This window comes from Aulostomus chinensis, chromosome 3 (assembly GCF_037954235.1).
Source record: "Aulostomus chinensis isolate RoL2024-O1b breed Wild chromosome 3, RoL_Achi_v1.0, whole genome shotgun sequence".
Taxonomy (NCBI): domain Eukaryota; kingdom Metazoa; phylum Chordata; class Actinopteri; order Syngnathiformes; family Aulostomidae; genus Aulostomus; species Aulostomus chinensis.
Genome location: NC_141322.1, coordinates 16,029,674 through 16,043,756, shown reverse-complemented (window position 1 = coordinate 16,043,756; position 14,083 = coordinate 16,029,674). Strand labels below are relative to the sequence as shown.

The window sequence follows — 14,083 nt, the reverse complement described above, 5'->3', positions numbered from 1 at the left end:
AACAAAAATGGTGTGAGGCTACCGTTGAAAGAGTTTTCATTGAACTGTGTTACCATGGTGATGGGGCTAATTTTGATGTTTGCAATAAAATCCAAAACTGTAGTTAATGGAACCAGCCTGAAGACACGCAAAAGCTGAATTTAAGTCATAGCGCCACCCAGCAGTTTACAGGAAGTAACAGCTCTCATTTGAGCTACGTTAAAATGACACTGCGCTGCCTGCAGGTGGAGCACAGCTGCATATGTCTTCTGTAGCACCACCCGCTGGACGTAGCAAGACATATTTGCACCACAGTGAGCTCATTAGTCTGCTTCTTCAAGCGAAATTCAAATATTATCAGGTTTCACCACCCTCCCGCTTTAAGGAACAACCACACAGTCTTGCTCTGCTTATCACTGCCTGCAGCTTTACTTACACATCAAAAGTTGGCCTTAGCAGAGGAATTTGCTCACTGAGTGCTTTCTAGATTGTATATACTTTTGTTTCTTGTAATTTCACCTGATGGGATGTAAAGCAAATCCTTTCAGTTACGCTTCATTTATTCATTATGCGGGCTTTGATATACTGAGTAAACAGTAAATACCTTCCACATGCGTTGAAAGAAAAAAATGAGAACACAAGCTTCTCCTCAGTGTGATATTTTTTGTGTACTCTCTGCAATTCTGCTTCTCTGAGAGTTACGAACTGAAGTGACTGGAAGTAATCACAATAACTGCTGCTGTGGATTGTTGTTATAGTCTAATTCACAGTGTGTGTGCATTGTGCATGCAGGATTGTTCCAGGCTGGCGTAGTCAGGCGCTACTTCTATCTCCCATGTGATTTTTTTTTGGAGGGAGGGGGGGTAATCTGATCCTCGTGGCCTCCTGGCCCTCTTGAAGACCAATCTAAGCCCCAACATCCCTTCACAGCAGCCCTTAAATCAGCAGACTCCCTGCCTCAAACAAGACATCCCTGCCCTCATTGTTGAAATAAGAAGTTTCTACCCAACATGAAGCACACCCACACCCACACCCACACACACACACCCACACCCACACCCACACCCACACCCACACACACACCCAAGGCCTCACCAGAAGTCATCACCAGTTCCAGGAATGGTGTAGATGGGGCCCTGCAGGTCCTGCTGTCCCGGGAAGATGGTGTCATGGTGGATGATGATGGTTTTAATGAGCTCGTTGACGTGGGCCTGGCAGGAGACCTGGTCGTGGCCCTCTGGGACAGACATCAGGGTGGGACCGAAACAGATGGCCAGATTGTAGGGGTCCATCATGTTCTCCTCGCTGTACTGAGACAGACTGGGTGGAAAGGAAACAGAAGGTGAGAGGTAGCAGGGTCATCGTGGTGAGTGTAAATCAGTTCACCAAGGGAGGAGGCTCCCCCTTTTGTCTCCTCATGAGTCGTCTTGGACCACTTGGTTTACCCAGGAGTCTCACGTTTCTCATCCTTGTTCTTTTTCACTCCTCTTTTCTTTCTCTACAGACCCCGTTGTGGATTTTTTTTTGAGGGGGGGGGGGGCTGGACAACTTGGAAGTTGTGTGTATCCATCTTTCATAGTGTATGGACAGTCGCCCAATCAAACAAAGTTCAAATGCAGAAAAAGAAAACATTTATTATATCATTTTTTGGTGGATTAAAAAAAAGAGACACAGGCCCACCTTTGGCTCCTTATGGACCCCCAACCGTCAGAGGCGGGGGGTGGGGGTCTCTCTTCCTTCAATCGCTTACCCTGATGCTTCTGCATATCCTCCCTTGTGTGCTATTGTCTTTGTCCTTGGTCTTTCAGAGAGCTGGTGTGTAGCGAGAGCATGTCTGAATGTGATACTTGGTTACACAAATAAACCCGACTAGAAGGAAGAGGAAAACTTCCTGGAGTGAAGGAGCAGTAAAACTAATCCCAAGGGGGCAACTGCTTGACTTTCCATGAAGGCTAAACGGATGTTTGGATCTGATGTGTGAAATCCTGGTGATCATGATACTAATTTCATATTTATTCAAGTGTGAGATGGGTAAAGAGTTACTGAATGAAAGTTTATGCACTTTGTAGTTTGTTCTGGCACATTCACACGGTTCAATTGTCTTGAGAACTTTGCATTTAATGTTTGAGTGGCAGGAAGATTACTCGATCGACCAATGTTCCCATTTATATTACACCACAGCTCACCCAATATGGAGTGTAAGAATAAGCGGAGCATGATTTGATACTGTCTTACAACATCTTTTTTTTAAAAACAGTTTTGATACTGACGTAGGTAGGTAGCAGCAACCAAATGTGCATTTTTTTTAAAGCATTTTGCACATCTGAATCTCAGGCCTGAGCCTAAAATATAAAGATTACTAACTGTCACATGTTTTACGGCAAAATAAACTTTTAAACATTGTATCGGGAATTCCAGAGAATTGTTTTGTTTTACACCAATCAGGTCAGGAAGAACAACTCATATTGCAGCCGTAACTACTGTTTCAAAACAAAACAAAAAAGAGGGAGGGGGGGCGCCGGCGAGCGACGACCAAACATTTGTATTGGTTGAACTGATACGTCTTTATTTGACTCGAATGTTTGTGAAAATATGTGTGAGACATTAAGCCATACAGCCAAGTCATATAGCCAAGCCTCTGCGTGGCCAGTGCGTTGCGCATCACGACCACGGCCTGGGGGTTCCAGGAAAAATCTTGCCTGGGGCACCAAATTGCTTAGGGCCGCCACTGTGCGTGAGTGTGTGTGCGTGTGTGTGCGTGTGTATTGCTACTCACTGGTTAAGGAAGGCAAACAGATATCTCATGATGATGATGGTTTTGCTTGGCAGAGACTGCAGAACTTTCTTAATGTGTACAGCCCGCTCCTGGAGACTCTCCATAGCTGAGAAAAACCCCGACACCCGTGAGATTACTCACACAATGAAGCTCATAAAAATAAAGCAGACACACAAAGAGATATGACACTCACAGACACAGGATATGAGGTCATGAAAGACTTCCTTAGGAAAGAGGGCGTGGTCCAGTCCTCTGAAGTAAAGCTTGAGGACACCAGCAATCGAGTCCATGTCGTGGTCATTCTGGTCCCCAGCCAGCGGGTCCTCGCCTACGCCCGGATGAGAAGACAAAGAAGGAAGAGGAAGGGGTAAAACCAAACATATTCTGTTTAATATGCTCATATTTTGTGCTGTATTATCATCCTACCTCGCTCAAATGCATTCTTGATGTCATTGACTTCCACCTGAGAGCCTGATACTCTGAAGATGCCCTCGTGCTGCAGACCTGCACACACATAAACACATATTAAACCTCTTGATTTTATATTTAATGGAGGATCTTCTGGTAGAATCCCAATTTTAATTTGATCCAGACCCAATTTCACACAACACAACAATGCAACCAATCAGCAAAGAGCAAAAGTGCAGCTAAACCTATCACGTCACTGGAGAATTTCCTCACCATGGTGACTGATGAAGCGGATGCAGCTCTCAACCATGAGTGGGATGGCTTCACCTGAGTCCTAAAATAAAGGGATGACACAAATGACTCCCAGTAGGTGACGACAGACCAGTGTGACAGAAAAACACAGTGCTCTTCTTGACAGGAGGATTTAACACACACAAATACAGGTCTGCACATGCATCAGTACACACATGTAAGAGGAAGGGGTATCAGAGACGGGGGGAAGAGAGGGTGGGCGCAGTACCCAGCTGTTGCTAGGAGACAGAGCTTTTCCTTTGTTTGGGGTTTCCAGAAATCTTTAGGAGGTGAGAGAGTGGAATGTGAACTGGATGAACCCATCGATATGTGAAACCAGTGGTGTTTTGTTTATACATATATTTTGAGAAAAAAATCGAACATCTGAAATGAACAATTAAATGATTTCTCTGCAAACTGATGCCCATGACATAAAGTAGCCATAAGGGGGCACCACAAACAAGAAAGTCCCCCATTAGTGATGTTTGTGATCATCTTGGAAGAGAATGCACAAATTCTACCTGAGATAAAGGTGTGTATTTACGCTGCATGATGAGAACAGAGTGCAAACACACAGCCTGATATAAATCAAAGCCACAATCAGTATCTCACAGCCAATTAGGATCAAAAACACAAACACACTTACAACAGAGAATAATTACCTGCTTCCGTACTGTTGAGTTTCTCCGTCCACTATACAGAAGAGAGAGGGAGAGAGAGAGAGAGAGACAGAGAGAGAAAGAGAGAGAGAAAAACAGCACTCTGTCATTACCTCTCCAGAGAAAGTCTATTTATGCACACACAACTGTGGTAATGCTCTATTTGTACATATCTGCACATGTGTTGAGAATATCTATAAACACTAAAAGAGAAAATAATAGCCCTGGTTGCCAAGAAATTAAGCTTGAAGACTGCTATGGTTCATGTGTTCAAAAGTGTGTGTGTGTGAGCATATTTCCTTCCCTCACCACACCTACCTGGCAAGGCAACAGTCAGTCTTCTGACCTAAAGGAGGTAGAAACAGGAAGTGGGGGAGGGGAGAGCGGGGATGACAGAGAGGAGAGACAGTTTCAGTCGAAACGGGACACATGAGGAAATGCACACAAACAGACTTCCCAAGTTTGTACACACACACGTGCAGATGTACACAATTTACGGAAAAGCTTTTCTGCAAGGTTGTGGAAATATGGACACATATGGCCCTGAGGAACCCCCCCCCCTCCCCACAAACACACACATCCTCACGCTTAAAATGCACAGCTGCATCCACATATGGCTACTGTCAGTGTGACCTCGCCTACATATACACTCACACACAGAGTTGGTGAATGTCAGATATATTCAACACATTCTGCTTTCTTGCATGTGTCCCACTACTTTATGCATCCCTCCAATCTGCTCCCTATCGCCTCCGGCCCATTCAGAACTAGGTCTGAAGGACACTCACTCTCTCCAATGGTCTTCTGGATGAGGTCATGCTTGGCCTCCAGCTTGGTGATCAGATTCCTGCCTTCGAGAAACTCCTTCAGTTTCTACAACACACAAAGACACACACGGGACTCACAAAATGTGCAGCTCCGGCTCCTAAGTGCCGTAAATCAAGCCCTGGGTCACGGTAATTCTCCTACTATGATCTGGACTATGAGTGATGAACGTAACTGGCACGGACCGTAAAGTAAAACTGTTCTGTCTCCTGTTGATTGGCCCGTCGCTTCGCAAGGCTGGGCTTGCTAAGATAGGATTCACTGAAGGTGGACTTGACCGACTCCATGCTGTTGCTGTGATGGAAGCACTCAGAGACGTCATAGTCCTCCACGGTCACCATGTCCTGGATAGTGGACAGAGTGGCCTCCATGGTCTTCTTAACCTGACCAGCATGAAAGGAGGATATGTCAGAGAAGTACATGCTTTACGGGTTCTTAGAGGAAGAGGAAGGATATCTCACCTCTTCGTTCTCTATCTTTAGTGTGGAGAGGCGGGACTGAAGCTGCTGACACCTCTGGAGCAGCTCACTTTCCAGAGGCTGCTGTGCACACATCACACCCATCTACACACACACACACACACACACACAACAGAGTTAAACATGACACAAACGGCTGCTCGAAAGACACATAAAAACAGCAGCACTGTACCGTGTCTCCCATGTGAGACTGGAAGTCAAAGCGAGCTGGGGGGCAGAAGACGTTGTTGTAGGACTCCATCAGTTTTTGTTTGTCCCCGTTAGGCTCCAGACTCTCAGCTGCTCCCTCTAGTGTCTCCAGACCTGTGTGTTTAGATGCTTCTACATTCAGTTCTGCAGATAGGTAGGTCCTCAGGGCACGGTGTAAGCTGGCGTGGTAGCCCAGGTCACAGCACTGCAATAATATGCATGCACAGAAACACATGTGGAACCACTGATTGTGTTGACATTCACACAATAATCTGATAAACTGGAAATAATCTAGTAATGGCAATAATCTGATTTGACATGTTTGCATGCACTTTATTAGAGTGATATTTGAGAAAACCTGGTTTAGTTAATAATCAGGATTCACTCCAAGTACATGAGGTGCATCTCCTATTTACAATTATTTTTTCTGCTTTTCACCTCGGTATTGATACTTTGGCCTATTATTACATTTTAACTGTTCAGTCTGGATAATAAATTAAACTTTTTGTCAAACTTCAAACTATGTCTGCGAGCAGAAGGCAGTGACATGCAGTTTGCCTTTATTGAGTATACAAAATGTGTTTTATCAATGCTGCTAGCTCTGTTTACATTTTAACAATATCAAAATTTTCATTTAATCAATTGAGAATCAGACTATGCCATACCTTTATCTGGCAAAACCATGATGTCAATGAAAGACTCAAGTGAGAAGAAATCATGTCTGAGTGATGCGTCATAGTTTTGTGTCCCTGTGCTGACCTTTCCTACGATGACCTCACTGGGTTGTACTCTGAATTATTCTGCAGTAACGTCTCAGATGACAAACATCCCTCGTGGGATTAATGGTGCAACTTCTGTGATGTGAGACAGATTAACGGGAGTTGAATCAGAGGGACAGCCTTCATGCTTTCAGCGGCTGACTGGGTGTTGCATGTTTGATGCCAACGGGTTAGCCAACACACTCCATGACTGAGGAGTGACAGGGAGGTCACACATTACAAGATCCCACACAGATCATTTGTTCCAAAAATAGATGTTCCGAGAAGAAAGTCCTCAAACTTACTTGTGTCCTGGTTTGTCACAAAAAAATGTAGAACATGAAAAGATCGATGGGATAGTCATGTTCACAACACATAGCCTGCTTCGAAAAGTGACACTCAAAGGGGGGGGGCTTAAACTGTCTCAGGGGAAAAATGACATCGGTTATCAAAGGGACTTCAAGTAGATGAGCCTAAACATTTGTGATTCAGTTAAAGAGAGAGTTCAGAGCAAATGTGGTTTCAAGGAATTTTATTGTTTTTCCTATTGTCTCAGAGTCAGGAGCTCTTACATGCCTGAGGACAGTCCCTCTGACGTTCCTTCTCCAAACCTTAACCAATGTCAAATCTGTTCGCATCACACTCTTCTAAGGTGTTCACAGGTACTAATAGTACCTCACATCACTCTCACGTGATGTCGTGAGGAAGCAGATATAGACTAAATAGAGCTCCAAGGTGCAACCAGTTGCTTTCGCGATACCTCACAGCGAGACATACAATAGAAGCAGGTCAGTTGAGTGCAAAAAAATCCTTATGCAGCAGGAGCTGGGGCTGGGTTTTCACCTAGTTTTAGCCCACTAGCTAACGTTAGCCTTAAGGGCTACAAAGTTTACCGTTGCTTGGTGGCATGGTTGGCTGCTCCATGACTGCTTCCTCATTGGCTATCGTAATTCTGCTCATAAAGACAAGACTTAATCGTTCCAATTAATGTCAAACATGTTTGAAATAAATCAGGGCAGCAACAATGGCTCTGTTAGCAAATCAGGAAGCTCAGTTCCATAACGCCCTCACACTACCAGTTCATTTGAATGGGTAACAATTTGCCAGCAGCCTTGAGTCTGAAGTCTCTGAGGGGCCTGATCAGATCCCAAATCAGACCAGTTATCCTGTAATGTTTGTCCAGCTTAAAACTGCAATATGAAGCTTCCTTTGCTCAACTGTTGAGCATACCTGAGATCAGTTAACATGACTATGACCCAGTAAGTTAAAATGGTAAAATGTGCCACTCGTCCTGCTGCTGTCAAATGTTTTGATATCCAAAACTGCTTAATGTGTTCATGTCAGACATAGAAACTAAAAGGGAATATCCACAGTTGTTTCCAGATGAAAAAAGCTCAGTAAAGGTCTGGTGACATCCAGATATTTAACTGGAAGACAACCAGTACAACCACAGTCTGATCTACTGGCCACTGAAGCAGCTGAGTGCTGGGCGTGCAGGGCTACTGGTCAAACCACAGCAAAAGCATCGGCAATTTTTTTTCATTAGAGAAACAAAAATAGGGGAAAAAAAAACACCCCCCCACCAACACCACAGCATCCCAACAGTGCAACAGAAAACTCACATCAATGATGTCAGCGAGGTCATGGATGTAATATTTGAAGACGCAGCTATTGGTGGCCTCTAGAGCGAGCAGGTACTCATTCCTGGCCTTGATGGCCTTCAGCTTGTTCTCTGTGTACTTGGCTTGTCTCTGATAGGAGAGAGAGACAGTAGACAGGAAGGTAAGAACACGTAAGGAGAGAGGGATATGACTGGTTAGACTGAAACGCCTCAGTATTGATTATAGATAATAAGAAGAGGGGAATCATGTTGCTGTGACGGGCTCCAGCTGTGGAAGACAAGGTTAGCAATCAGCCAGACAAGTGCTCATAAATCATTCATCAGACGCACACACAGTGAGTCAGTGCGACAACAGGTGGAGCCTTCCCTTCTTACCTTCTCCTTCATCTTCTCTATTTTCTTGACACTAGAGCGGCGGATGGGTTTCTCGTCAGCCTTGATGCTGGCCAGGGTGTCTGGCGAGCGCGGCGTCTGTCTGTCGTCTTGTCGACTGGAACGTCCCATCTGCTTCTCCTCCTGCTTCTCGGCCTCCTTCAGTTTGGACTCGGCGTTGATGCTGTCAGTGTTGTACATGTGGTACGTCTTCATCACCTGGGAACAAGAGTTGATGAAAACATGATGAATGTGCATCATGCTGCAGCTCTGGCTCTGGATCCAAAGTCTCACCAATCTCATCATGAAAAGACTGAAGTGTTGCAGCACGACACTCCAGCACTGGGGGTTTGCAAAGTTTCTGGCAATATGACCCCCCCCCACACACACACACACACACAGCCTGGTCTACTGCAAAATGCTGTTGTGCTTGGACAAGGCGGTAAGACTTGAACACGGAGAGTTGAACACATGAAAGGAGTCAGCCTTATTCTGGTGGCCACCACCAGAGCCATCATTACACTGTTCTGCTAAAGCCTGCCTCAACACACTCAGACACACAAGCTTGTCTATGAGTGTGCACGGGAGCGTGTGTAAAACCAGATCTATTTCTGTCTCTTTCTATACTGTAATTACAAGACTCGCTTTATGGGCCTGGCTGTGCTGAAGCTAAGCAACGCCAAAACTTTGTCCACATGCTCAAACAGACAGAAACACACGCTGAGCCTCAGCGCTTTGGCAGAATGGTGGACATGTGTGACCAACTAGGATGCCCCTGACAGCGTGAGAAGACCAAAACAACAGAGTTGATGTCCAAACAGTACAACATTTGTTTTGGGCTTCCCTGTTGAACTGTACAAGATGAAAAAGGTGATTATAGATTCAGATATTTTGACTGTACTGCAAGTGGTTTCTCTTACCGAGTAAAGCTCATTCAGAACTTTCATCAAGTCTTCCTGCAGCTGGACGCCAACCTCTTTACTCTGGGGAGTGAGAGAGAGAGAGAGGGGGGAGAGGGAGAGAGAGACAGACAGACAGAGAAATAGATCAGTAAAAGGGAGAACCAAGCTCAGTGCCCATAATAACATGACCTCCATCACCCATCCCTCTACCAGTCCATGATAGATTGTCACAAATTTGCCTGATAGGAATTTTCCATGCTGCTGTAGGTAGAGTCGCAAGATTTAAACATCATTTGCACTTTTATAGAATTTTTTTTAACAATAACATTCCCATATGTTTACCTGCATTTGGATTTAGTGGGTCAAATTTGTATTATTTTTGCTATTAATAGACAGCCAACCCCGAAATCAACAAACATCAGTTCACAGTGGGTTTGATGCACACATTTTAAAGTTCTGATCCTGAAAAATTTGTTGTGTATGTGTGTGTGTGTGTGTGTGTGTGTGTGTGTAGAGGAAATCCATCCACCCATCCATTTTCTTCCTCTTAACCTGTTAAGGGTCACGGGAGGGCTGGAGCCTATCCCAGCTGCCTTCGGGTGAGAGGCGGGGTTCACCCTGGACAGGTCACCAGTCCATCACAGGACCAACACATAGAGACAGACAACCATTCACACTCACAGTCACACCTACAGTCAATTTAGAGTATCAATCAGCCTCGTCCTCTCTTGATGTCTTTGGACTGTGGGAGGAAGCTGGAGTACCAGAGAGAACCCACACAGGAACAGGGAGAACATGGAGACTCACACAGAAAGATCCTGTGATGGAGCCGGGACTCGAACCTGGAACCTTCTTGCTGTGAGGGGGCAGTGCTGACCACTGCACCACCGTGCCACCATTACAGAGGAAATAAATTCACACAAAAACTATATTGTGCTGTTTGGATACATATGAGAAATAAAGTTCAACTTCCAAAATGAGAAGGAAAAAAGGTGGCAGAAAGTGAAGACAGCAGCAAAAAAGAAAGCGAGAGCAGGCAAAGCTGATTGAAAGATAATAGTGAAGGAATGCGGAGTGAAAGCGAGAGCAGACTTTGGCAGCATGTGTTGTGCATCTGTCTTCTCTTGGATGGGGGCACAAAAGTGGGGCGGAGTGGAGTGTAGTGGGGGGATCAAAAGGTGAGCTTGCAAACAAGATGAAAGGTGTCTTATAAGATAAAGGTGAAGACAGCAAGGGGAGGGGAGGGGAGGAGATGATACAGACAGGGAGCGAGAGGGAGGTTGGATGGAAAAGACTGAATGGAGAAAGTGAAGAGGAGGAGAATATGGATGCTGCAGCACTCGGAGGAGGTAATGTCATTAATGTGCTGCAGGAGCAAACCAAACACTATCAAGCCCAGTAACGCAACGGTACAACAATTAGCATGGCTGTCTAAGTTCACTCCATTAACACACATCAGTGATTTCTCTCTCTCACACACACACACACACACACACACACACACACACACACACACACACACACACACACAGGTCATTAACAGTGTAATTCTGCACTACTTTCGACACAACCATCAGAAGAATGTGTTGACTTTTGTTAAGTGTGTGTGTCGTGGCCCCTGGCACTTCTGGTATTTATGCCACTGACTGGAAATGTTATTAATGATCGATTTAACTACTTAATTAACCACCAGAGCTCTCTCAGTGTGTGTGTTTGTGTGTGAGTGTGTGTCTCTGTGTGGGCAGCCGGTTTGTGACCCATACATGATGGAAACGGCCCTCTAGCCAACACGTGTGAAAGAAACACAAATAGAGACTGATCTGAGAGGAGAGCAGGGGAGAGGACAGAAAGTCTGACGGGCTCCGATCGAAGATGATGTATGAGGCTGGGCCGTGACATTCCATAGCTGTCTCATTTTGACCTCCACACACACAAACACACACACACACACACACACACACACACACACGCGCGCGCGCGCGCGCACTTTACACCTGGGAGCGCTTTCCACCGATTACATGCTTTTCTGGATTCTTAGCCCTCCTTGGTAACAGCTCAACTTTGATCCTCACCTTTAACTTTAAATTCTCATGTTTTGTTTTCAGTTGAAAGTCTGAGCTTTACTGAGCAATATCATGGATGCAGGATATAAATCTTTTCATATTCATCTGCTGAGCAGACGGTTTCTCTTGGATTGAAAGTAACTTTGTTTTTTGCCTTCAAATTTGATTAAATAACTCCGTTTGAACAGAGGCCAAACATATACACATGGCATCACTGATGTAGAGAACAATTTCTGAAGAGCAAGAGGAAGGGGATGCTCCAGGGTTGCTCTACATTCATGTATGCATAATGATGCAGATATCAAGCTACACTTCCATAATACCAAGAATTTAAGAATTTCTAGGGACTGCCTTGCAGTTTAAGCCTTTAAGGGAAGTTTTAAACTATAAAATATTTAGAGAATGCTTGAAAGTGAGGTTTCTGGTGCAGAGATTTCCTGGTGTGTGTGAAATATAGACCACAAATTCTAAACAATTAGCCTCACAAACTTAAATGATCACTCTTTTCTAAACTGAAGGAAAAAATGTCTTTAGGGAGACTCATACATCTTTTATATTGGAGGAAAATGTACTAAATCGGTCCTATACATATATGTATGTATATATGATGATACATATGTATGTATATTTACACACACATACATACACACACATATATACATACATATATATGATATGCATATGCGTGCACACACACACACACACACACACACACACACACACACACACACACACACACACACATATTTTTTTTTGGGGGGGGGGGTTAGTACAAACAGCTCAGGGACAGATATGTCAATAGTTTTACAAAAAAAATGGACCCAAGTCCATTTTATATTTCTGATTGTAAAATGCTTTCACTGGGTAACTACTGTGCATATTCTAAATGAGACCTCCGTTATTTTGTTGGAAATCTGAATGATTGATTATTCACGGTATGCGTTGTCGGTAGACACATGATTTCTGACATCATGACATCAACAAGTTGTAGTAAGACGAGTAACTTTAGCCCTGTTCCCACGGGACTGGTATTACCTTGTCATAAATTGTGATCGTAATCCTGTGTGAATCTGCCATGGCTGTAATATGTATGGTCATCCCCAAACTCAGAGGTCATGAGATAATATTAGCCACAGTAGGTACTGGCGGCTCTTTACTCCATCTGTACGTGTGTGTGTGTGTGTGTGTGTGTGTGTGTGTGTGTGTGTGTGTGTGTGTGTGTGTAGGGACGGGAGGGGTGCGGGGGTGTCATCCTCTTGTGATCCACGTCTCTACATAGTCACACATCCATTTGTTCAAGAGGCCTTGAGGCTGAACGGTCAAATTTACTGCTTTACTCTATGATCTTGAAAATCTGTCAGATGGGACACAGACTCTTGTCATGACATCTGGGGGATAATGTCAGTAAATCTGGGGAAAGGACACAACACAGACCCGTGTGTACGTGTGTGGGTGGGATCATCACATGAGGCTCCCTGGTAGTAGTCCCATGGGAATAGTGCTTTACACAAGTGTGACTAAATGTATTAGTGAAGTGAGTCAGTGAAGCAGGAGACCACTGTTAAGCAGTCAAACCAACAAATGCATCTGTTGTTTCTTAGATTCTACAGTCAATGAGGGAGAAATAATAACGTGTTTTAAAGAAATTTAAGGTGTTATGTGAACTTTTATTGAAATAAATGATTGTCTCCAGCAGTTATGTCAGCTGCGGATCATTCATATTTTCAAAGTTTCAAGTTAAATCCACATGGAAGCCTTCAGAACTTAGTCTTTGAAGAACCCGTTTAAACCCACCCAGAACAAAACAACACACACGTAACTAAAAACAGGAGGTAGAAGAGCTTCGTCCTATTTGGTGAATATTTACTAACCTGCCTTGCTAGTTTATGAGGTAGAAGAGCAGTGAATTCCTGCTCCTGTATTTAGTCTGACGTGTCCATCCCAGAGACGAATGACTGTCGCCCGGAGGAGGACTCAGACATCGTCTTTGTTCTAAAACGTCATAATGAGCTGGGATCTCTGCTGAAATCTCTTCATTTCCTCTCTCTATTTTCTGCAGAGTCCTGATGCCTCCCTCTCTCTATTCTGTTTCAAGTCTTTCAGTATTCTCTACCGTCAGATTTCCCCTCCATCAGTCTGTCTCGTCTCTTTTCTCCAGGGCTAGCATGCCAGAGATCAGAGGAAACCAGAATGAGGCTACTGTATGAAACACAGACGGTATAAACTCCCCCTGACCCCGTGTTCAGCTGACTTGCTGTCATTCAACATGTCAACGAAGACACACAACAGACGCTGGAAGTAGAAGGGCAAGCTAAAATTGAACAACATGGAGTTAACAAACTGGGGCTTGGCTGCAGCTGATCATTCATTTCACAACTGATTAATATGTTGATTATTTTCTCTATTAATCTTTAGTCATTTGGCCTTTAAATGTCAAAACCTGTTAATCGCTGTTTCTCCACGACTGATGGGACATTCTTAACCGAGCCGCGGCGTTATTCAGTTTACTAAATAAATCAAAACATTGTGGCGGAAAGCATGGAGCACTAGTAGCTAGCGCTAGCACACAATAACAAGGATTATATCTGTGACGTACATGTATTTTACAAGAGGAAAATAATTAACAGGAGTCCCAAATGTGTTAATAATCAGAGCTAATGAATACTAAGTAATGGATCTTAGCTCGCTACATCACAGACACTTCGTCTCTTATTCTCAGATGTGAATGGACCTGAACAGGTTATAACTCCTCTGAAGTTAT

General features: G+C 44.2%; 1 protein-coding gene across 5 annotated transcripts in view; it reads right to left on the bottom strand.

Annotated features, from left to right (window-relative positions):
* The window catches only part of srgap2 (SLIT-ROBO Rho GTPase activating protein 2), a 65,758-nt gene that overhangs the window by 7,652 nt on the left and 44,023 nt on the right, over positions 1 to 14,083 (bottom strand). For all 5 annotated transcript variants that reach the window (XM_086198954.1, XM_086198953.1, XM_086198955.1 and 2 more), the window contains 14 exons: positions 9,278 to 9,340; positions 8,361 to 8,576; positions 7,987 to 8,115; positions 5,590 to 5,811; positions 5,400 to 5,501; positions 5,124 to 5,321; positions 4,902 to 4,986; positions 4,432 to 4,459; positions 4,117 to 4,147; positions 3,437 to 3,497; positions 3,182 to 3,259; positions 2,949 to 3,083; positions 2,756 to 2,861; positions 1,075 to 1,299 (listed from right to left, as the gene is read on the bottom strand). In XM_086198954.1, coding sequence (XP_086055080.1) covers positions 1,075 to 1,299; positions 2,756 to 2,861; positions 2,949 to 3,083; positions 3,182 to 3,259; positions 3,437 to 3,497; positions 4,117 to 4,147; positions 4,432 to 4,459; positions 4,902 to 4,986; positions 5,124 to 5,321; positions 5,400 to 5,501; positions 5,590 to 5,811; positions 7,987 to 8,115; positions 8,361 to 8,576; positions 9,278 to 9,340 — 1,679 coding nt within the window. The remainder of the gene's footprint in view (positions 1 to 1,074; positions 1,300 to 2,755; positions 2,862 to 2,948; positions 3,084 to 3,181; positions 3,260 to 3,436; positions 3,498 to 4,116; positions 4,148 to 4,431; positions 4,460 to 4,901; positions 4,987 to 5,123; positions 5,322 to 5,399; positions 5,502 to 5,589; positions 5,812 to 7,986; positions 8,116 to 8,360; positions 8,577 to 9,277; positions 9,341 to 14,083) is intronic.